The 22314-nt window shown below is 37.1% G+C and overlaps 5 protein-coding genes across 6 annotated transcripts; 2 read left to right on the top strand and 3 right to left on the bottom strand.

Moving 5' to 3' along the window:
* Positions 299-4824, top strand: LOC18782696 (deoxynucleoside triphosphate triphosphohydrolase SAMHD1 homolog). Its single transcript, XM_020558784.1, has 20 exons — positions 299-617; positions 737-881; positions 1123-1160; positions 1246-1268; positions 1476-1582; positions 1675-1726; positions 1800-1884; positions 2075-2165; positions 2264-2302; positions 2415-2482; positions 2599-2661; positions 2779-2834; positions 2914-2987; positions 3117-3209; positions 3299-3400; positions 3498-3578; positions 3672-3760; positions 3884-3899; positions 4144-4254; positions 4356-4824. The coding sequence occupies exons 2-20, from the start codon at positions 762-764 to the stop codon at positions 4461-4463; spliced, it is 1416 nt and encodes a 471-aa protein (XP_020414373.1). The 5' UTR covers positions 299-617; positions 737-761; the 3' UTR covers positions 4464-4824.
* On the top strand, positions 5938-10686 carry LOC18782082 (serine/threonine-protein kinase HT1). The gene is made up of 6 exons (XM_007215987.2): positions 5938-6586; positions 8108-8229; positions 8571-8767; positions 8948-9122; positions 9894-10028; positions 10194-10686. The coding sequence occupies exons 1-6, from the start codon at positions 6298-6300 to the stop codon at positions 10398-10400; spliced, it is 1125 nt and encodes a 374-aa protein (XP_007216049.1). The 5' UTR covers positions 5938-6297; the 3' UTR covers positions 10401-10686.
* On the bottom strand, positions 10870-14069 carry LOC18784049 (peptidyl-prolyl cis-trans isomerase CYP38, chloroplastic). Of its 2 annotated transcripts, none has more exons than XM_007215320.2 (7): positions 13700-14069; positions 13134-13427; positions 12840-13039; positions 11962-12197; positions 11630-11772; positions 11413-11484; positions 10870-11320 (listed from the first exon to the last, which is right to left on the bottom strand). In XM_007215320.2, the coding sequence occupies exons 1-7, from the start codon at positions 13865-13867 to the stop codon at positions 11093-11095; spliced, it is 1341 nt and encodes a 446-aa protein (XP_007215382.1). In that variant the 5' UTR covers positions 13868-14069; the 3' UTR covers positions 10870-11092. The 2 variants fall into 2 exon arrangements, with proteins under 2 accessions (XP_007215382.1, XP_007215381.1); XM_007215319.2 differs by having other exon boundaries at positions 13134-13424; positions 13700-14065.
* LOC18782674 (bidirectional sugar transporter SWEET6a) lies at positions 14760-16642 on the bottom strand. The gene is made up of 6 exons (XM_020560114.1): positions 16600-16642; positions 16350-16386; positions 15498-15714; positions 15236-15397; positions 15017-15136; positions 14760-14918 (listed from the first exon to the last, which is right to left on the bottom strand). Exons 1-6 carry the CDS (start codon positions 16640-16642, stop codon positions 14760-14762), a joined length of 738 nt encoding a protein of 245 aa, XP_020415703.1.
* On the bottom strand, positions 17815-18454 carry LOC18782446. The gene is made up of 2 exons (XM_007215965.2): positions 18405-18454; positions 17815-18199 (listed from the first exon to the last, which is right to left on the bottom strand). The coding sequence occupies exons 1-2, from the start codon at positions 18452-18454 to the stop codon at positions 17815-17817; spliced, it is 435 nt and encodes a 144-aa protein (XP_007216027.2).

The raw sequence follows: 22314 nt of genomic DNA, 5'->3' as shown, positions 1-22314 counted from the left end.
GCCTAATCAAATATATGGGCCAGGCCCACGGAAAGGCACATCCTTTTTTATGTCGAAGCCCATAGATTTATAGACCCTAAAAGCACCGTTTTGAGTTCCGCTTGCAACGAAACGATCCCTAGAGTCAAATTTTAAAATTAAATATTAAGGACAAAACATTCTACTTCCCACAAAAGGTTCATCCTTTTAATACATGGAAGTGGTTAAAGAAAATTTATCTTTGCATTCAAAGTCTTAGGTTCGATTCTCCATTTTCCCAATATCTATTGTATCAACAAAGAAAAGAGGCCCATGCTTTTTTCATGTCGAATGTGGCCGCCACTCAGAAAAAGGGGCTGGGACCAAGCAAAGGCCCATCATTTTTTCATCCGGAGATTTATAGATCCAGAACGCAGCGTTTCGCTTGTAGCGAAATGAGCCCTGCCCTAGAGTCAAAATTAAAAAATTAAAAAATTAAACGGAAAAAACATTCCTCTTCCCACGTTGATAAAGAAACTCTGAATTTGGCGGCACCACTTCACCCCCACCTCCGAAACTCCTTTTTGTATCCTTCCGTTACCTTCTCTTTTTTGTCTTTCTATATCCCACCCTAATTTTTCGGAGTTCAACTTTAAACTGTAATTATCTCAACTTAATCTTAATAAATATGTATGTACGTTTCATTTTGCGCCCCTCTATATCTGGAACTGACCTTATTTCTCTGTTTCCGTGCCGCTTTCTTTGTGTCTGTGTGAAGTGCGAAACCATCAGTTCCACTAAGCATGGGTGCTTACAACAACGACGGCGTTTTGTCGCCGATATACAGTCTCGGTTCCTCCCACGACGTCAGAATCTCCAAGCACGTCCACGATAATGTCCATGGCAACATTTACCTTGATCCGGTACTCTTCTCCATTTTCGCTTTTGATGCCCCCATTGTGTTGAGGCGTGCGAGTTTGGATTATATATTTTGCTTTTGGGATTCAAAATTATATATATATATATTTATTTATTTATATAATGGGTTTTTGAATCTATAAATAGGAAATGAGTTATTTTGAAGATTATGGCATTGTTATTAATGTTTTGAAATTAATGAAATTGAATGGAAAATTATTAAATGTCTTTTTGTTGTTGTTGCAGCTCTCTGTGAAGTTCATCGATACCGAGGAGTTTCAGAGGTAAATTGGGTTTGTACATTAAATGTGTATCAGTAACTGTTGCTGTTTGCTATGTAATTAATGATTTGATTTTGAGTTTCTACAGGCTTCGTGAACTCAAACAACTGGGTAAGTTTATGCCCTTTGTAACATTATACCCAATATCCATGTGTTGTGAACAAGGCTTCAGTTATTTTTTAAAAAATTAGGATATGATTTATTGTATTTGTACTCCTATCAAAAACATAGTGTTGTCTTTGTTGTGTAATTGAAGTTTGTATGTCATCATGTTGAGCTTGCTGTTTGCTTACTTGCCAAGCTTTTAACATGTTTCAGGCGTCACGCACATGGTTTATCCAGGGGGAGTACATTCCAGATTCGAGCATTCGCTTGGCGTCTATTGGCTTGCTGGTGAAGCTGTTCAGAAGCTAAAAAATTATCAGGTATAACGCTGTTGTCTGTCATTTACTACGGGCAATTACATATACTGCAATTTTCTTTTGAAATGTTCTTATATATACTTGCCTCCTTACAGGGCTCGGACCTTGATATTGACCGCTTTGATCTCCAGACCGTAAAAATTGCAGGTGATTATAGTTGTTTGTAACATACTTCCCCTTTGTTGAGTCGTCTGAGTACTTTTGTTCATTGAAATTGTAGGACTTTTGCATGATGTTGGCCATGGGCCTTTCAGTCACTTGTTTGAACGCGAGTTTCTTCCCCAAGTACGGAATGGTTTCCATTGGTATGTTTTTCATCTTTTATTAACTATCCTTTTATATGGGGGAATGCCTTCTGTGTCAGTTTTTGTTTCCTATCACAAAAAAAATTAGGAGAGAGAGAACCTATAGTTGGAGCCTATGCTTTAGAAGTTTTCTTCTCCTTGGTTTTGTGCAAATTCTATGTATGTTTTATCTCATATATGAACTTTCTAGGTCTCATGAGGATATGTCAGTGAAGATGGTTGACCACATTGTTAATCAGCATCATATTGATATTGACCGTGAGATGATTAAAAGAGTTAAGGTTAGTAGTTTATTCCTTGAGAGGAACTATTAATGATACTTTACTTATGACCGGAGATGATACTGTTTCCATGGTTGATTTTTGTTTTCCGTTTGCAGGAGATGATACTGGCCAGCTCTGAATTTGCAATGCCAAGAGTAAGATGCTTAAAAACCAGCATTAGTATCGCGTCTGTTCATTTTAGAACTTTTTCTTTTTCTTGTCATTATATTTGACGTTACCTTTTCCTTTCTTTTAATTTATAAGTAGAGCTCAAGGGAGAAGCATTTTCTGTATGAAATTGTTGCAAATGGCCGTAATGGAATTGATGTGGACAAGTATGTGACACTTCAAGATTTTCTGCTGTGTTATTACTCATTTGTACTTCATTTTAATGCTTGTTATGTAACTTTCATACTGGAATCTAATGTTATGAGATGTTAATCATTAACAGGTTTGATTATATTGTCCGTGACTGCCGCGCTTGTGGGCTGGGATGTAACTTTGAGTTTCAAAGGTTTTTATCTGATGTAAAAGTTGACTTCATTAGTTATTGGTGCCTCTCATAGTTTCCTTTTTTAAAAGGATACATGAATGATCTCTTCTAGCATCATATATTTTACCCCTCTATCAGATTAATGGAGACAATGCGGGTTATGGATGATGAGATCTGCTATCGTGCCAAAGATTGTCAGTATCTTGACAAATTCATTTATCAGATTAGTATTTGATTTTTGCTTTCTGCTGCTAATGGTTGTCTATTGTCTAGATCTCACTGTCCACAAGTTATTTGCTACTCGAGCTGATTTGTATCGAACAGTTTATACACATCCAAAAGTAAAGGTATAGAACAGATTTTTTATTGAGCATCCCAGTTTTTTTTCATCTTCATAACGTTTTTCTCTATTTCCCAGTTTTACTGACTTGTTAGACTTTGAAAATGATTTTATCTGAAGTGAATAACTTTTGTAGGCCATAGAGCTTATGGTGGTTGATGCCCTGGTGAAAGCAAATGATTATCTAGACATTGCCTCTCACATTGAGGATCCCTCTCAATACTGGAAGGTTTTGAGAATCAATTTTCCAAATTTGGTTTCACTTTCAGTTGACTCCCTGATTCTTAGAATGCTATGCTTGAAATTATTTAAATGTAGTTAGATGACACCATTATTAGAACTATTGAGACAGCTCCAAATGAAGAACTAAAGGAAGCTAGGGACTTAATCCTGCGGATTAGGAGGAGAAATCTTTATCAGGTAAGTTTTTGATGCTCACTCCCTTTCTGGACTCAATGAAAAATCATAGAAGGTAACTTATGGATCTCTTTTGTGGTTTGATAATGTTTGATGGCAGTTCTGCAATGAGTATGCTGTACCCAAGGATAAAATGGAAAATTTCAAAAATGTCACCGCTCAAGATATTGTTTGTTCTCAGGTTACGATCCAGCCAGTCCTTTCCATTTCGGTGTTTTGTTGCTTCACTGCTAAACATTGTCTCACTACTAATGCCATATTACTTATTTCACAGAAAAGTGGAGTGACATTGAAAGAGGAGGATGTTGCTGTTTGCAACGTCAGGATTGATTTGACTCGTGGGAGACATAGTCCTCTTGAAAGGTAATTGAGGATGTCTTTTAGCAAGCTTTTGTTCTACATTTTGGTGCAACCATTATTAAGCATCAAATGACAATTTTTTTTCTCACTCTCTCTCTCTCTTGTTTATGCATGTATCTTTTCCAGTATCAACTTTTTCCAGGTACATCACTTAACCTATGCACTACTTTTTTTAAGTATCTAACCTTTTATATGGATACATCTATACTGAGTCAGGATGATCCAAAATTCTAATTGTTTTATGAAGCACTGTTCTGTATATATATATATATATATATATTATTTTATTTTTGGGTTATATATATTTTTTTTTGGGGTCAAAGAATTGTTTTATATATGGTTAGTCTTGTTTGTGTCAATTAGACAAGTTTGATGTGTCTATTCAGGATTATGACAGTGAGGAGAAATTCACTATACGTGAGGACCACATTAGTCACTTGCTGCCTACATCATATCAAGATATGTTAGTGAGGGTGTACTCCAAAAAGCCTGAGCTGGTCTGTCAAATAAAATTTTACCACAGTTTGATCACTGTTTTTATCTTCACCTTTCTTGTCTCGGACTAAACATATTCATATTCTTCAACGCAAATGTACAGGTTGGAGCAATTTCTGAGGCTTTTGAAAACTTTCAGTTAAAAACATATGGGGTCAAGGCACAAGTACACGCAACACCAGAGAAAAAGAAACGTCGCATCTTATCATGAAAGAAGGCCCCGTTATCTATTAAGTTGGAATTATGAGAGTAACTTTTGTCAATCAAGTTGGATATATTTTGTATAGGTATATGGCCATTCTCAACTGGGATTACCACAAGGCACGATTTAGTATACTCCCTCAAATTATATTCGAAAAATATAACGAGTGGAACGGCTTTTGAACTCTGTAATGCTTCTATAAGGTGTTAGGTGTAGTTCATGCTCTTTTGTTCAAATGTGTTCATGTCGGCATGAATTGTACCTTGTAAACTTTTTATCTTATGGTTCTGACATTTTATATCACAGATACAGATATATTTATCCGTAGGGATAAATAAATCTGGACTTTTGGGAAGGACCCTTTGACAGGCAGGCTGCTAGAATCACGGGCACTTTCTCTGATCTATGAACCCCTCTCGCCCGTGAACCCCTTGACTCTCAATACCAGTAATGGCCTCTGCTTTTGATGCCTAACCCAATTAAGTCAAAAAGAGAAGGCTTCACGGGCATGTTGATGTTTTGTTCAACAGCAACTTATCCAGCTCTCTTTTTACTAAATCATGGGGAAGGTATCTCTGAATTACCGTTTTCCTTTTTACTGAGCAAAGTAAAAAGTATTTTCAGCTGGTAAAACTTGCTACTTCTACTTGAACAGAAGCCGCACAATGTGTGCTTGAATCTGAATCATGCAAAGAACACACATTCTAAGTTTGACCACAGAGCCACTATTGGTGTACAGAAAAGGAGCCAAAGTGCCCCTCTTTCTTCCATACACGTCTTCCAATCATGAAACCGAACATAACCAAATTAGCAAAGACATTACATGGACAGCCCTTGACCACACGACCCAAGTTCTCTTTTCTTCCACGCCAACCACAGCTCCATTTTTTTTTTCATAAAATCTTTGGCCAACCCTTACAAATTTGGGAGGTAATATTTCAAGGACTTTGGCCACATCTACGCACCATACCCTTTCTGTATAAATAGAGAAACAGAATAAAGAATTAGTTGCTGGGGAGATTGAATATTTTTTGCTGACATTGAACAGATGGCTGCATGCATGGTGGCATTAATGCAACCATGTGCCTATTACATGTCTTTCTATCATTGGCTCACCCTATCATGAACAAAAAAAAACACTTTACCAAGATAAATTAATGTTCAACTGAGGAGAATATCATCACAGAATGTTTCACTGCATGCTGGGGTGGTATGATTTTAGAAAACTCTTATCAGAAGGTAAAATCACTTTTGTTTTTTAACCTCATGAATTGTGTTTAAAATACATAAATGAATGTATCCTAGTATAATCCAAATGATTTTATTTTTTTTTTGGGGAAGAAAGTATAGTCCAAATGATTAGTTAACTTTCAGATAAACTAACAAAGATAATGGCAGGTCCCTGAAAAGGATAGATCACAATAAAAATCACATTTTTATAAGAGGGTGTGGTAAATAATGTATTATATTGGAGGTACAAGCATTAGAAGAAAATAAAATATTAAGGGAAGTAAAAGGTATGTTGACTGCAACAGAGAGTCCTCCTGCTTCTTTCTCTTTTCCATAAAATCATAAATAATAGAGAGAGAGAGAGAGAGAGAGAGAGAGAGAGGTCAGAAACACACGTCGTCTTCAGGCAAAATCCATGTGCCCACATGGATGATAGTGAGAGAAACAGAGTAGAACTACTGCTTGATTTTGGTGACACCATTTATAGTCCTTCCTCCTGAGTACATCCTCAACATTAATAGCGAGCACAAGCAGAGAGCTTTGCTCCTTGGCTTGCCCTTTCCTCACTTTTACGCCAAAAGGGTGCGTCAGTATTTGAAAATAAAGAGTGAAAATGAAGGAGAAGAGTGAGAGTGGCGGTGGGTATGTGAGAGCGGATCAGATAGATCTGAAGAGTTTGGACGAACAGCTCCAGAGGCACCTGAACAGAGCATGGACTATGGAGAAGAACAAGACGAGAGAGGAAGAGGAAGAGGAAGAGGAAGAAGCAGCATCAAGGCAGACTGCTGCCACAAGGCAAGACTGGGAGATTGATCCCTCCAAACTCACCGTCAAGGGTGCCATAGCTCGAGGCTCTTTTGGTACTGTTCACCGTGGCATTTATGATGGCCAAGATGTTGCTGGTATTGGACTTTTTGCTCGCTCTGTCTTATGGAATTTGTTTTGGGGTCTTTGACATTTTGTTTGGGGTTCTTACTCTTGAGGTTGCCCATGTTGATACACGCGTGTTAACATGCATGTTTCAGACTTCTTCTTGAGCTGTCCTGTCCTCAATGGCATTGCCATGACTTATGAGGCTTTCTATGTTTAGGAAGAAGATTATGACATTTGTATTGGTTTGCACCTGTGTTCGAAAAATCGGCCTAGGCGGCCTCCTAGGCGCTAGGCGGGAGGACACCGCCACGGTTTACCCTTAGGCGGCGCCTAGGCGGTCTGTTGCCTCCTTCTCTCTATCTCTCTCTCTCTCTCTCTCACGAGTCGACCACCACCACCAGGCCTTGACAACCCCTCGCCTAGGCCCTGATTACTCCTCTAGGCGCTAGGCCCCCGCCTGCCGCCCGCCTACAGCCTAGCGATTTTTTTAACATTGGTTTGCACTAGAATTGTAGAAAAATATAAAATTTTCGAGGTGTTTGGCTAAGGTAGGATTGTTTTAATTATAATTTTTACATGAATGATGGAGAAGATTGAAACTTTTGGGTTTGAGGGCGATTGAAATTTCTAACAATGTTTAACTAGCTTTTTGAAGTATTTACTGTATTTGGGTAAGGAATAAGAAATCCCATTGGTTTTTGGTTCGTAAATGAAATAAAAGTCCTTGCACAGTGTTTTAGTAGGTATCACAAGAAATCGCTCCTTTAGGCTCTGTCTCGATGGTGTCATACGAGTTTCAGGCTTCTGTGCAACTTAGTGGTGAAGGGACCTCCTACTTTTACTTCTGCTAGTTCCTCAAATCTCTACCAATATTCTCCAATGTTTCTTAGGTATGAAGTTGAAGTGAGGGATTTCTTGAAGGCTTCCAAATATTTTTTATATTTTTTTATTTCCTCTTCTTTTTCTTAATATTCCTGACTTTGATTAGCTACATAGAGTGCTTGTGATAAAGCCTTACAGATCTAGCATCACAATGTCCGTGATTCACGGATTGGGAGCAGCTGTGGTAGTTAGCAGTAACAATTGCAGTTTTTCTATAAAGAAAGAAAAACATAAAAAATAAACCCTTTTTGTTTTAATTTATTATAGATATGCAGTATTTTTACTTCTCACTTGGTGACAACAACAGCTTGAGATTTTAAAGCAAATGTGTAGAAAAAATGGACTCAATACTGGCTAGCTACTAAGCTTCCATATGACTTTTCATCTTAACATTCATAAAAATCTCATGCAAATTAGTTCAAGCTAAAAACAGAACTTAATAGTCCAAATTGATCTATGTTGAAAGCAATAATTAGATTCGGATCAATGCCAGATACGTTATATGATAATTGTCTCATTAAGTTCGATGTTATGCATTTTATTTCTGTTATCTGCGTGATTGTTTTAGGGTGGAGAGAACTCTTGTTTATTTGTGTTTGTAATCTAACCTGAACCATAGAACTTTCTTTTTGTTAACTCGTTACTTTCCTTCCTTTTTCAATATTCAGTTAAACTTCTAGATTGGGGAGAAGAGGGACATAGATCAGACGCTGAAATAGCTTCTCTAAGAGCAGCTTTTACTCAAGAAGTTGCTGTCTGGCATAAGCTTGACCACCCTAATGTGACCAAGGTAACATTTCCATGTCTTCACACTGGAATGTTGTGAGCTTTCATGTTACATTGAAAGCATAAGTCTAACACTCTTAACCTCTTGGTTAGACCTGTGTATCAAGAGAATGCACTGTCGTGTTAATATCCAACATAAATACAAGATAGCTGACGCAATGTTGAAATAAAATTAACTTTAAAGTGGATGTCGGTTCTCAAGTGGAATATCGCTTTTTTCTTTGCCCCGCCCAAGATTGTGCCGGGCACCTGCAAATTTTCTTCAATAAGATTATTATTGTTATATGAATTGGGATGCCTGCGTCAACGTGGTTTAGCTTACTCATACCAACTCTTTCTTTTCAGTTTATAGGGGCTACAATGGGAACATCAGAGCTACACATACAAACAGATAATGGCCAAGTTGGCATGCCAAGTAACGTTTGTTGTGTTGTTGTTGAATATTGTCCTGGTGGCGCACTGAAATCTTACCTCATAAAGAACCGCAGAAAGAAGCTTGCATTCAAACTAGTCGTCCAACTGGCACTAGATCTTGCACGAGGGTCATATTCCCACACCCCATCTGTATTTTATTTTGTTCTTCAGATCTTTTGATATATCTTAGATTTTTCTAGTTCCAAGCGTACATATACATGTTAAGTATTAGATTGAACTTGTTCTTTGAACATGTTTATTTTTTTTATAACGTGAGGATTAAACTGCCATTCTTTGTATTTTTGTAGTTTGTGCTATCTTCATTCGAAGAAGATTGTTCACAGAGATGTTAAAACGGAAAACATGCTTCTAGACAAGACACGAACAGTAAAGATAGCGGACTTTGGGGTTGCTCGTGTTGAGGCTTCAAATCCTAATGACATGACTGGCGAGACTGGAACCCTTGGTTACATGGCTCCAGAGGTATACCCTTTGATTCTGTAATGAACTCTCTCTCGAATGCATCTCTTTTGTATGAATTCTTCAAGCTTCAGAATTCTCTCTGTTAGTTAATAATAGAAGGGTGTCGTGTTGCTTACCTTGCTCAATTTTGTTTTAACTGACACGTGCAAGGATTTATCCTATAAAGGATGAGCTTTCTCTCTCTAGATTTTGTTGTCGTTATTATGCCGTATATGAGTGCATTTGCATATGCTTTGTGTATCCTGACAAATTCATTCCTGATAGAAACTCTGCTTCGGTAGGTGACATCAGTAAATAAGGAAAAAAAAATATTTGTGTGGTGGAAGTTATGTTCTCAAAATAGAAATTTCATTCCAAATAATGTCACGGTCTTGTAAGTTCCTTATAGGGAGAGACACACACCTCTATGTCATGATCTTTGCCTCAAATATTTCCAAAACTGCAGATGGAGCCGGAGTGCCATAACATACCTTAGTGCTGTTCCCACTATTTGGCTGTGCCGTGATGGACAGCAAACCATTACATGACACCAGTATAATGGGGGCAAGGAATTTGCTCACTGCATCTTTTGTCCATTCAATAGCTGCTTCTTCATATTACCAAAAAAATGATGAGTTACTTAGACTGATGCTGCTTGTTTCAGCTCTTGGACATCTGTTTATGATCAATGAGTTTCTTTGCAATCATAAGATAATATTGTAGAAACGGCTTCCTTCTATTTTTCTCAATATTTCTGTATCTGACTTATCGAAATGACTTGGGATGGAACAGGTTCTCAATGGCAATCCATATAACAGGAAATGTGATGTGTACAGTTTTGGTATCTGCTTGTGGGAAATATACTGCTGTGACATGCCGTATCCTGATCTTAGCTTCTCGGAAGTGACATCAGCCGTTGTCCGCCAGGTAGATAAAATCCTTAAGATATCTTATAATCCATGAGATACATGATTGTGTGAAAACTTGGCCTTAAAGAAATAATCATCTACACATAACTGCACTTAATATAATTGGATATCATTCATTGTCAAAGTTAGCTAAAAGAGAAATCAAACTTATATGAAACTACAGAATCTGAGGCCTGAGATGCCTCGTTGTTGCCCAAGCTCTCTTGCAAATGTAATGAAGCGATGTTGGGATGCAAACCCTGACAAGCGGCCGGAGATGGATGAGGTGGTGGCCATGTTGGAGGCTATTGACACATCTAAAGGTGGAGGTATGATCCCTGGGGATCAGCCTCAGGGCTGTTTCTGTTTCCGCAGGTACCGAGGACCATGAAAGTTTTGCTCCTTTTCAGGCAATAGAGAGAGGGAATACGATGGTTCTGCAAATTCAATTTGTATTTTACCGAATTGAATGGGTTGAAAATTAAGAAGAGTCAAAGTGAATACAAACCGTGGAGGCTGTTGTCTAAAGAGGAGCTCAGCAGTATCTGTTACTTTGTTGGACTATAGATTTGTAAAGAGTTTCTTTCTTTTTGCCAAGTTCATCACCTATTTCATAAAAACCCATGAAATTTACAAGCTGAATTGCTGAATATCAGTTCATGAGACGAGTTTGGATAGATGAATCGATATGACTGAGCGGCCCATGACGCTAAGTTGGTAGGTTTTAGTGACTTAATGTGGCGATATTGAAAAGTTCTTGGTACAACCATTTCTGTGATATAAATTTCCCCAGGCATAAAAGAAAAGATACAGGACAGGACCAATGTTGTTAAGAAAACTGTTTTTGCTACAAGTTAAAATACCAAGCGGACAAAACAATGTGGTGTTTATAATATGAATCAATGTGAACTTGGTTTCAGTGATAGTCTTAAAAAGAACACAATCTCCAACCAAATGCTACAATTCTCTCAAAATGATATGGTGGTCGCCGAATCCTGGAATTAAATTACATACTTAAACGTGGTGCCTCAAATAAATTTGCTCAAATTGGCTAATAAACCCTTATATGGGATAATGGTCTCTCTAGCCAGCAATCTTGTAGCTTGGATTGGCTAGATTTTCCAGCCCAGAGACTACTTGGATTGACTCTATCACATCACCAACCTTGAGATCTGCCAAAAAGTCCTCATTTTGTGTTACATATCCAAACACTGCATAACGACCATCTAATATATTGGAATTACTGGGAGTTAGTTCACTTTCCTTCAGTAGCCAAAAAATCTGGCTGGATGCAGAATTGTTCTCAAATTCCTGTCAACAAAAATTGAAAATCATTTAAATCAAAAGTGCCATCTCTGGTTAGCTTCAAATGGATCTCTAGAGAACAGAAACATTGATCTTACATCTCTGGCCATAGCCATTGTTCCAAATGCATTAAAGGGCAGCTTTGTTTGAGCCTTGTATAGTCCAAGCTCCTGTCCAAATACCAATTTCATAATCAATGTCATAAAAATTTAAGCAAATACGGGTACAACAATGACTAGGAAACATTTAACACAAGTATTATATCAGAATGAGTTAACACACAAACATAGAGGGACAGAGGCAGGAGAAGCTTACTTCCAAAGTTGATCCATAAAAAGGTAATTTCTCTCCCTCCACCGTGATTTCTAATGGTATTGTCCTGGTTTTCTCTGTACTTGGATCTATGAAACCCTCTGCTGGTCCTTCAGGATCACCAGTTTGTACAACAAAACCATCCGCTGCAAGCAAAAAGCAAGGGGATCTTTAAACATCGTTGAGAAGTAAAATTTAAAGTTTAGAGGTCGGATGAACCACTCAAGATCTCTCAATGAGGCAGCTCAAGAACTTAATTTATTCCTTTCTAGATTAGCAATACTTCCAAAAATATTAATAAAAGAAAAGACTGGATATTTAGTATGAGGTGTTACCTCTTTGGATTTCCATGCCATCATAAAAGTGTCTTTCCACCAAGTCTACAAAGTTCCCAGCAGTTACTGGAGCATTGTAACCATCAAGAACAATACGGAAGACACAATCAGTAAGGCTAGGATTATCCTTAACCTTGACCTTCATATCCACAGTTGCTCTCCCCTTCAATAGAGGCATGCTTTGGTATTCTTCAGGCACTTCATACGGGAATCCATCCACCATATCCTCTTCAACACTGCAGAAACCCAATGCCCCAGGAAGATCTCAGCTGCAGTCAATGACAAGGGCGTATATGAGGATACACATGTGATAACTAACAATCCTCACACACTTCAATGCCTTTTGAGCTCTAGCTCTACTCAACATTAGAGCATAGGTGGTGTTTTTTCTAATAGTTCACTCAAACAATACCAGATGTTTAAGTCTTAGTTTAATAATGTTCTTTCTATCCCTCGTCTCATTAACATTTAGTCATCAGTGGTAATGTCTTCTCATAAACACCAAAAGTCTTATAACAGCCTCTTTGCAGCTTATTTGAGACAGAAAACACACATTTGGTATTTCAAGACCACTGTGAGGAAACTCTGAATACAAGAAAATGGCAGCAGATAAAAATAATTAGACAGTGAACATGCACGAATTCCTAAATCCGCTATGACATTTTTAATAAGTAAGATATGGTAACAAGACAGAATCAAGTATTGCACGGTTAAAGACACACATACACAAGTTCCTACGTTCTATCTTATGTTCACACTGAGCTTCTTACAGCCATTCAGGTATTTCATGAGAGGTGTATTTTTTTTCTTTTTTTGCTCAACAAAATTAAAAAGCCATTCTTCATTATGCCACAAAGTAATGTTTCTGCCATACTCACCCCCCAACATATTGAAGTAGCTCCTTCTGTTTTTCTGCTACTCCGTCTCTATTTCTATCCTCCACAATCTGTTGGAGTTCATCCATTCCGGCTTCCAGCTTTCCGAGCAATTCAACTCCATGGTCCTTCTTCGATTCAGCTAATCCAGATACAATTAAAGCCTTTCCCTGCTTCAGCGCTCGAGATGCCTGCCTCAAATTCTATATCCAAACTCAAGTCTCAGTTACCATCTATTGAAATTCCTTAGATATAAACAGAATGAACACAAAGAATAGAAATGGTTTGCTGAATTACCCTCTCAACAGAATCGAGTGCTTTGACTCCGGCTACCTTCAGACTCTCTGTAATATCTTCAAGTGGTTTTTGTACTTCCCTGATAGCTTTATTATTGATAGGCAGAGCATATCTCAACAAAGCCCCCGGGTCCTTTATTGGGGGTCCAGAGATCAGTACAGAAAGATCAGGCAACACTGGGTTAGCCGCATAGGCATTGCTAGACCATTCCAATGCAGGAACTCCTGTTACTAATCCAACGGCCAAAGCTATAGATATCGCACACTCCTTTATGGAAAATGACTTCCCTTTCTGCTGAAACAATTGAAAACCTCAGTGGGTCCTATCTACAATCAACTTTTGCAACAAAAGATCATATCTTTCTGAAAGAACTTCAAGTTGACTTGGCCTACTTAGCATCCACTACAAACTACACACATGTCATGAACTTAAGTATCCTATATTCTGAACAGTCTATACATTCTAGTATTCTACTAAATGCTGAGTAAGAATGCCAATGAAACAAAGAAAGAACATGTAAAGAATCAAAATTTGTACAAAAACAGAACCAGAAAAGAAAGGGGCACCTGTCTGTTCTGGATCTGGCATTTAATAGGAAGTGGGGAAGAACTGCGGGTTCCAAATTGTTTATGGGAAATTGAGAAGCGAGTACGGTTTGTGGGTATGCTGGGACTGATGAATTTGGAGGAGGTAGCTGGAGAAGCGGAGTGGTGGCAGGAGAGAATGGCTGCCATTGGACTTTAAACTTTTTTCAGTACTAGTAAAGTAACATCAGCCTGTTTTTGTGTAAAAGACCGAAGAGAGAGAGAGAGAGAGAGAGAGAGAGAGAGAGAGAGAGAGGAGAAGTAGATAAGGTGATTGGTAAGTTGGGGTTGGTCTTGCACACTGCTCTACTTGTTGCTCATTTTCACTCATAATGGGAGATTTGTGGCAGCCTGGCACATGGGCATTGGGTCATCATCATCCTCAGTCCTCAAGTTCTGGATAAGATTTGCAATTCATGGATTGGAATCTGAACTCTTTGATTTTTCATAAACACATGGATTTCTTTGACCCCTTTTCATTTTGTTTCCAATCGCTTGGGTCTGGACCCAGATCAAAACAATGCCAAGTTTGTTGAGATTTGGGTCAGGCTGAGGTTGCCCACTTCCACAGTTTTATGGCTAGTTTAGGGCTCGTACACCTTTGAGGCCTTGACAAAAATGGATTGGTTTTGTTTTTTGGGTCACGGGCTGGTTTTTTTTTCTTCCAAATGTAGCAATAGCGTCCCTCTATCTATTTTCAACAAAATTATTCTCTTTTTTCTGGTCAACCAACGTAATTACTTGAAAAAATATAAAAACAATGGGGACTGAAAAAGTCGGTGCACATTGAGACATTTGCAAAAGCATGAATAGTCACTGAATTCGACATGAAATCGTCACTAAACCACAAACAAATAATTGTCAATGCAGTGCTTCAGTTACTTGGCGCAGCCGCTCAACAAAAATGTATATTTACAATTCTAAACCAGAAAATTAATCCCAAAAAGAAAGAAAGAACTTGCTTTTTCCCTATCAAAATTAACCTAATTAAGGAGCTGAGAGGTTAAAACTAGGAAGTTCATGTGCAGATGCAGAGTAATTATCAGACACTAGCAGCAGCAGCTGCATTTGTATTCGAGAGCTGCACTTCAGTAGTAGGCTTTCCAGCAAAGTCATCGTCGTCTTTTGGAGTTGACTTGCAGTACGCTGCATAAAGTATGAGTTGAATAGCACCAGAAACTGCACCAAGACCATTGCTGACCTGCATGACATAAAGACACAAAGTAATTAAGCACCATAAGTTAAATCAAGAACAAATAAAAACGAATTAATCAGAGAACTCAAGTTAATTATAATTACCAGCATGTATATGTCAAATTTGATGAGAGCATAAGCTGTCCAGCAGCAACCATTTAGGAAGTTGGTCAATGAGAGGTAAAATGGCATGTATTTCACACTCTTGGTTTTGATAACCTTTGCCTGTCAAACCAAAAAAAAAATATTGCGTAACTTTTTATTATTACTAGCTAGAGAGAAAAGTTAAAACTTTATGGACTGGAATTACAAGGTGTTGCTTACCATGATTGTAAGAGGAGAACCGTACATTATGATATTGAAAATATCACAGACAATGCCGACCATCAGAGACCTCTTCTTTGTGCCGTGCAATGCTGTAAGCGATATTGCGGCAATGGCGACAAAGAGAACAACATCAAAGCCAAGCCCAAAAGCTACCTTCTTCTGCAAAATTCAACAACAAAAAGCACATTAGTTATATGTACTCTGCCTCACGAATAAATTATCAAACACCCTTGGCTCCTAGCCTTGTAATGTAACTTACCCTGCCTTTACTCTGAGCATAAATGAAGAAGACAGCAAGATATGCGAGCTCCAGAACAAGCCCAACTCCGTTAATGGTGACCACAAGAAGGCTGTCTGGGTGAACAAATGGCATGCCATACAAACACCAGAACAAGCAGTTCAACACTGTTGCAATGTAAGGATCCGGCTTGAATTCTTCCACCGTCTTTTTCTTAATGATTCTGTAAAATGTTGGACTGCATTCCAAAAAATTTCAATATCTCAATTTATGCTTGATAGAGTCACTGAGAAAAAGAACAATCCATGGAACAGGTCTTTAATTTAGAAATTAGAAAGAAAAAAACTAATGTACTGCACCACAAGGCATACATGAAAACGCAAAAAAGAAAAAATCAACCCCCTTAAGTTAATTGGAACCATGAAGAATCTTGTACAACTCTAAATTCTATAATTGGATAATTGATCCACACAATTACAGATTACTTGCAAATAGAAAACGCATACAGTCCAAAACCATGATTCCATTATTTTTTTCCCATGCCAAATCATGAATATTCCCTATTTTGCTCTTAATTAGTTCAAGGTATGTTTTGCATTATAAGGTAATAAATGAATGGTTCCTTCCACAACTAAGAAAAATCTCATGTTTCGATCTCTTTCTTTTTTTTCTTTCAAGTTTTGGAAAACAGAACACGTCAAATATCTTGTAGATTCACAATTAATCAATGTAACAATACTGAATCACAGTAGAAGGAGGTAAGCTAAGCGGTGCAATGTACGTATGAAGAACATCAAATATGCTATAATCTTCTCTACAATCAAAAACTTGAACAAGAAAACCATCAGATCCACAGAGAGAGAGAGAGGTTACACTGGGGAGAGGAAAAGGCCAAAGGAGATGACATTGCCTGCAGAAAATCAAATTAGCCAAACAAACACAAAATCAGAACACTCAAATCATCATCTGTTTCCTTTATACAAACGAAATTCCAGTACCAGAAAAATTCACAAAGAACAAAAAGCAGAAATCAGTAGCATTTGAATTTGTTGCAGAGAGAAAGAGAACTCTTCCGCGTATATAAATATAGGTACAGAGAGAGCAAGGGGAAGGAACCAAGTACCAATGATACCGACGACGTTTCGTGCTGCATCAGCGGTCACCATCTTTGCGTCGACTCGCTTACTTCTTCGAATTTGCAGAGAGAATTTAGAACCAGAACCAGAACGAGAGTGAGAGAGTGAGAGAGTGAGAGAGTGTGAGATTTCGTGAATCTGACGGCTGATATTTTATATAGCAGCTCTGGCGTAGGCTGCTAGGAATTCAAAAACTTTTATAAATTGGATTAATATCCAAAATTAAATATTTATCTTTTTTTGGATTTATTTCCTGTATCTGACATTATCCTGGATTTTCGTTTTCAAAAATTAATTAGTTGTTGATGAATTGGATTCTATCCATTCATGTATATATCTATCTCCTGACTGATGATCTGATGCGTTACGTGGACTCTCATTTCTTGTTTCTGATTAGATCACAGCCTTCTATTAGATTGTTTGGGGTACAAGCAAAGCGCGGGGCGTGCATGAGTTTCATGGAATCCCGACCCTTTTGAGGTGGTTACGACAGATACGGAATGGGTCTCAGTTTCCTAGTTAATTACTTAGTCTGCCATCAATTTGGATTGAAGGCACCATAAACGTTTTGCCTATATCCGGTCTCATTATTTTGTTGGTCAGCTAATTGATCACGTACATAAATTGTGTGAGACCAATTTCAACTGATTTCTAAGTTTTATGCTCATATTTCCTAATAAAACTTATGATAATGAAAATAATGATATGGAATAGGATCAATGCCAATTAATTATACGTCGTTGAATCTAAATTAGTGAATTAAGATCCAATTAATTATGAGTGCTATTATTTCCATCCCCTGTTTTATTTTCCCACCCACCATGTAAAATTGAAAAAATACAATCCTATCTTTCCACCCACCATTATTCCTAAAATACTCATTAAGTATTAATTCAAGCAAATTATCTTTAATAAGAAGGAAAAAAAAAATACGTGGTTGGATCTTCTTTTTCTTTTTCTTTTTTTTTTCTTTTTTTTTCTTTTTTTGAAGTAGGAAAAGTTCATTAAAATTGTGAAAGATTACAGACTCGAGCGAACAAACGTAGCCTCATAAAAACCTTGCTCAGGAAAACCCATTGTGACAAAACCTGGGACGAAGGAAAAAGAGTGTCACACGCTCCATAATGGCTACAAACAAAAGATCATGACAACTCTAGATTATTAGAGTCAGCTTGAAGAAACACATTGATCCATGGAGGACCTTATTCAAGCCAAATGTCTATGGACACACTACCTAAAGCAAACTTAGCAAGTCTATCAGCCACAGTATTACACAATCTAGGAGCAAATACAAAAGAAAGTGAAAAAAAGTTTCTAGATAACATGTGGATGTCGTTGATAATCCCTCCTGCAACCCCAAAAGCCTCAGTGCCATAGACAATGTCGTTAATGGCATTCTTGGCATCTGTCTCAACGACTAATGAGTCGTAGCCGGCCTCCCATGCAAACTGAAGGCTTTCCCGAATTGCTAAGAGTTTAGTAATCTTGGCAGTGAAACATCCAGTGATAGGGACTGAAATTGCACCCATAAGATCTCCATGCACATTTCTGACAACTGCCCTCAATTCACGCTTCCAAACATAAGTACTACAAGCGCCATCCCCATTAAATTTCAACTTCCCATGAAGGGGAGGACACCAATGAGTAGAGGAGAGAGAATGAGTATGCGCAGGTGTAGTGTTGGCAGAGATAAATTCAATGGAAAGGCGGTGGGCTGTTGCATACGTGGTCGGATCTAATTAGAAATTGATTTTTGAATAATATTGATCTCCAAATCAATGTCCCTACTCACCTAAATCCCGTTGGCATAAATTCTTGGTTGATTACACTACCAATATGCATGGAATATAAACGCGAGAAAGGACAAAAAAACAAACGTATAAATTCGAAATAGGGTTGAACGATGATTAACATTAGACATTTTATGTGAATTCTTCTACTTTGAGTTATTTGAAAGCTGCCAAAGGTTATATATATTTAATTTGGTAAGAAAGTATTAAATATCTGCGTTGCTATGCAAAATATAGAATGCTTCGTTCTTGGTCAATTTTTTGTAGGTGGCAGCCATAGCCATAGATGTGGTTCCATGACCACATAGCTACATACTTGCCTAGGAAAGTTGACTGCCTTGGGTGATTGGTGTGAATGATCCGAGGCTTGTTCAAGTTCAAGTCGAACATGAGTTTTGTGGCATCATGGGCGGGCCCTATTTCAATATCATATTATTTTGTCTTATGATCCAATGCACCCTCAGCCCATTTAGTGGCATCATGGGCGGGCCCTCACCCTCACTCATGGGCTAAAATAATAACTTGTCCGAGGTGCTTACATCCCTATATTCTTGCATATTTTTATGCATGACAAGCTGAATAAATTGAAATTTTTATTTTTTTTAATACGAGTGGTAGTCTAAATTATAAGGGGGAGGGAAGTTACACATATACTATCGAATCATTAGTCTATAAGTCAATGCTCTTTTTAATTGAGTTAAACCCCATTGGCGAACAAATTGATTTATTAAATAAATAGTAATGGTGGGTAAGAAATCATTATCATGGATATATATATATATATAAATCCCTATAATAAATCACATGCATAGTAAGTGCTTACTTGTCTCATTAGTGCTAGATGAGCCAAGTTCCACCAGTACTCCTAATAGTTAATTTAATTACCACATGAAGATGTGCGATGGTAAGTGCAAATTTGAAATCAACCTGAATGAGAGCTAGCTAATATACATAATATAGAGATTAATAGAATGGTCCCCTAGAGTCCAGCTAAAATGGATGTGACATGTACTCATGGTATTAATCTCATTTGTTAAATTAATTATAAAAAATTTGAAAAGTAATTAATTAAAAAGAGAGAGAGAGTTTGCCAACGGAGTCTAACCAGTGAAAAAAAGGCATTGACTTGCAAATCAGTGGTCTCATATTCGAATTCCTGTGACATTTTATAGTATGCGTGTGAGAAATCCCCTCCCCTTGTAGTTTAGACTATTGTTTGTATTAAAAAGAGAGAGAGAAAGAGAGAGAGAGCAGCATTATACTTGTTCTACTTTATGATGATGATGGGTAATATTAATGGCCATTATGGACCATACACACACAGATTCACTATAACACAAAACATATCTGATATCTTCAAAATCAGAAGCATTGATCCTTCTCAGGTGCCTGGTGTCCTCCTCTTTTTTATTTGTAGCTTTCCATCTCTCTCTCTCTCTCTCTCTCTCTCTCTCTCTCTCTCTCTCCATTTTGCATAGTTTCCTCCAAGTCACCAATTCATTCTCATCGATATCCCCTACTTTTTGTTAAAGGGGCTTCAAAAGGTAAGTAGCAGCAGCACATTTGGACCTATCTAAAGTTGAAATTTCCAATCCAATTCTAGTCAAAAGATACCCTCCCTTCCTTCCTTCCATTTAGTCTCTTTACCTTACCAATGAAGTAATTGGACAACAAAAGCAAAGCCACCCAACACTCCCTTCCTTGCATTGCATCAAAGAGAAGAGAAGATAAGAGAGAGAGAGAGAGAGAGAGAGAGAGAGAGAGAGAGAGAGAGAGAGAGAGAGAAATAGAGAATTGATACCTTTTCTAACGTGTGAAACTGTATTATTAATGTTAATGGTGCTACTTGGAATATACTCCACATTAATTCTGAAAACATGAACCTAGTTATACCCCACTACCATCTTCACGAAACATGATCCCTTTAACTGTTTAACAAATGATTAAGTAGTGGTTGTTAGGGTTTGTTTTGTTTTGTTTAATCTGTGCTCTTTTCTTTAAGAATTTTGTTTTAACATTTACTTTTATAAGATTTGTACCTAAATTCGATACTAATCTTATCCAACTTGATCACAACGATGACTTAACTAAGTTCAAGAGAGAGATTGCAATGCTTTAAGGATCTTCTTGCTCACTTCATTTACGATCCGAAGTGGAATATTATCTGATCTAAAATGTGCACCTAATCTTATATAGACAAATTCTCTGTACATCATGTTATGTCTTTGTAAAATTGAAGCGATTAATGAATTCGAGACTATAAATCTTAAATTTAAATTATAATTAATGATTCAACACCTTAAAAGACTTAAATCGCGTATACAGTATAAGTAATACTTTCTCAACTCGTCCATCCTCCACATAACTGGAATGTGCCCTGTATACAAGTCCATTAAAAAGGATAAAAGTGATGATGAGCTGTTTCCTTGATTCCATTACTGACTGTGAAACGACATTGATGTTAGCTTGAAGAGAATAAAAGGTTGACAAGATTGTACATATATATATATATATATTGCTGATGTTAAAATTGTACGTTAAAATGTTTACATCTTTCTTGCCTATAAAGAGACAGATTCTCAGAACGTGTTATCTTCTGGGGAGAAGTGAATCTCATTCCTTCTTAGGATGGTAAGTGTTCATTTATCAATGTTTTTATTCTTTAAAAAATAAATTAAAAAATAAATCTTATTTATTAAGTGGGAGAGGAGACTACAGATATTCCCACATTGCAAGCCATTTGGCAGACAACTGGCCAACACATGGAAATGATAATCTATTTAGTTTTCTTTTTCAACCCATATTTTTAAATAATCCGATGTTAATTATAAGCTAGCTACTTTGCAATATTTTTCGCTTGTTCAATTTAATATGCTTACACACATGTGCACCTCCATCATTTTCTCATTATACACCACATGTCTTGAGATCTAGATACCTCAAGTCAATGTTGTTTAAAATTGCCAATTAATTAATTTTTATTTTATTTTATTTTCTAGATATTAGGCCACCAATGAGGAGTTGACATTAAGGAAATTTCCTCCCAATTTTGATCAAGTGGATCACCTTGGTAAACACCAAATGTGCATATTTATCTATATTTTTATTGATTTTTGCTTATAATCAATATAATTAATGTAGAATCAAAGTTAATGAAGTAAACAAGGAGGTGCAGTTTAAGTAGTTAGGAGCAGTTATTTTTGCACTTGAGGTCTTGTGGTCGAACATTTCCTCTAATATTCTTTTTTTTAAAAAGTTAGTGAAGCATTAAACATTTGTAATGGTATACAATATTCACGTGCAAGGTTGTTACATCTAATCGGGTAAAAAAACTAGCAAAAGTATACCATCCTTTTGAAAATGTGTCTTTCCACCTTTGATGTAAGTGTACTGGAATTATTTAATTAAAAAGAAGAAAACAAAGTATAATTTTTCCTTAAAAGTGTTTATGTTTGGTGGTTTTCCTATAGCTAGCTAGCTTAGACTATTTCCTTTACTTCCCACTACAAAAAGAAAAGCTTCGATTCTCCGGGTCCCATAACGACGTGGTTCTCCTCCAAGTGCAGTTGCTAAAGCCCATGACAACGATATGCAATACATGCACAACGCAACTCTTATTTTCCTTTGTTGCTAGCTCCAATCTCCAATCATCTTATTCGCTGGGTTTACTTTGTTTACACACAAATATATAAATAACTAAATAATATTATATTTCGTATCATCATCAATGGATCGTTTTTGTGTAACATGTGAAATCTGGAGCTTGCTAAGCCGTTCAATCTACACACAATGCACCACACGACAACAATATACGTGCATCTCTTATCTTGATACTCTTTATCGATTTATTAATCCTCTTATTTTCTTCCTCGCATTTAAATAACTTGACTATAAAATTTTATTAGAGTAGAT

The sequence above is a fragment of the Prunus persica genome, chromosome G3 (genome assembly GCF_000346465.2).
Source record: "Prunus persica cultivar Lovell chromosome G3, Prunus_persica_NCBIv2, whole genome shotgun sequence".
NCBI classification, from domain to species: Eukaryota; Viridiplantae; Streptophyta; class Magnoliopsida; order Rosales; family Rosaceae; genus Prunus; species Prunus persica.
Note: the sequence above shows the minus strand (reverse complement) of the source record. Positions and strands in the feature narration are given on the sequence as shown.

Excerpts from the sequence above, each read along its gene's own strand:
- LOC18784049 (XM_007215320.2), bottom strand. The coding sequence starts at position 13,867 with ATGGCAGCCATTCTCTCCTGCCACCACTCCGCTTCTCCAGCTACCTCC. Across the intron at positions 12,198-12,839 it reads CTACTTCAATATGTTGGGGG|TGTTGAAGAGGATATGGTGG; the intron begins GTGAGTATGGCA and ends GGGTTTCTGCAG. Across the intron at positions 11,321-11,412 it reads CAATGGCTATGGCCAGAGAT|GAATTTGAGAACAATTCTGC; the intron begins GTAAGATCAATG and ends TTTTGTTGACAG.
- LOC18782674 (XM_020560114.1), bottom strand. The coding sequence starts at position 16,642 with ATGGTGACCGCTGATGCAGCACGAAACGTCGTCGGTATCATTG. Across the intron at positions 15,715-16,349 it reads GGCCTTTTCCTCTCCCCAGT|TCCAACATTTTACAGAATCA; the intron begins GTAACCTCTCTC and ends TTTGGAATGCAG. Across the intron at positions 15,137-15,235 it reads GTTCTCCTCTTACAATCATG|GCAAAGGTTATCAAAACCAA; the intron begins GTAAGCAACACC and ends TTGGTTTGACAG.
- LOC18782696 (XM_020558784.1), top strand. The coding sequence starts at position 762 with ATGGGTGCTTACAACAACGACGGCGTTTTGTCGCCGATATACAGTCTC. Across the intron at positions 1,727-1,799 it reads CCAGACCGTAAAAATTGCAG|GACTTTTGCATGATGTTGGC; the intron begins GTGATTATAGTT and ends TTGAAATTGTAG. Across the intron at positions 2,988-3,116 it reads ATACACATCCAAAAGTAAAG|GCCATAGAGCTTATGGTGGT; the intron begins GTATAGAACAGA and ends TAACTTTTGTAG.
- LOC18782446 (XM_007215965.2), bottom strand. The coding sequence starts at position 18,454 with ATGCATATTGGTAGTGTAATCAACCAAGAATTTATGCCAACGGGATTT. Across the intron at positions 18,200-18,404 it reads TTTATGCCAACGGGATTTAG|TACTTATGTTTGGAAGCGTG; the intron begins GTGAGTAGGGAC and ends TGGCGCTTGTAG.
- LOC18782082 (XM_007215987.2), top strand. The coding sequence starts at position 6,298 with ATGAAGGAGAAGAGTGAGAGTGGCGGTGGGTATGTGAGAGCGGATCAG. Across the intron at positions 8,768-8,947 it reads GCACTAGATCTTGCACGAGG|TTTGTGCTATCTTCATTCGA; the intron begins GTCATATTCCCA and ends GTATTTTTGTAG. Across the intron at positions 10,029-10,193 it reads CATCAGCCGTTGTCCGCCAG|AATCTGAGGCCTGAGATGCC; the intron begins GTAGATAAAATC and ends ATGAAACTACAG.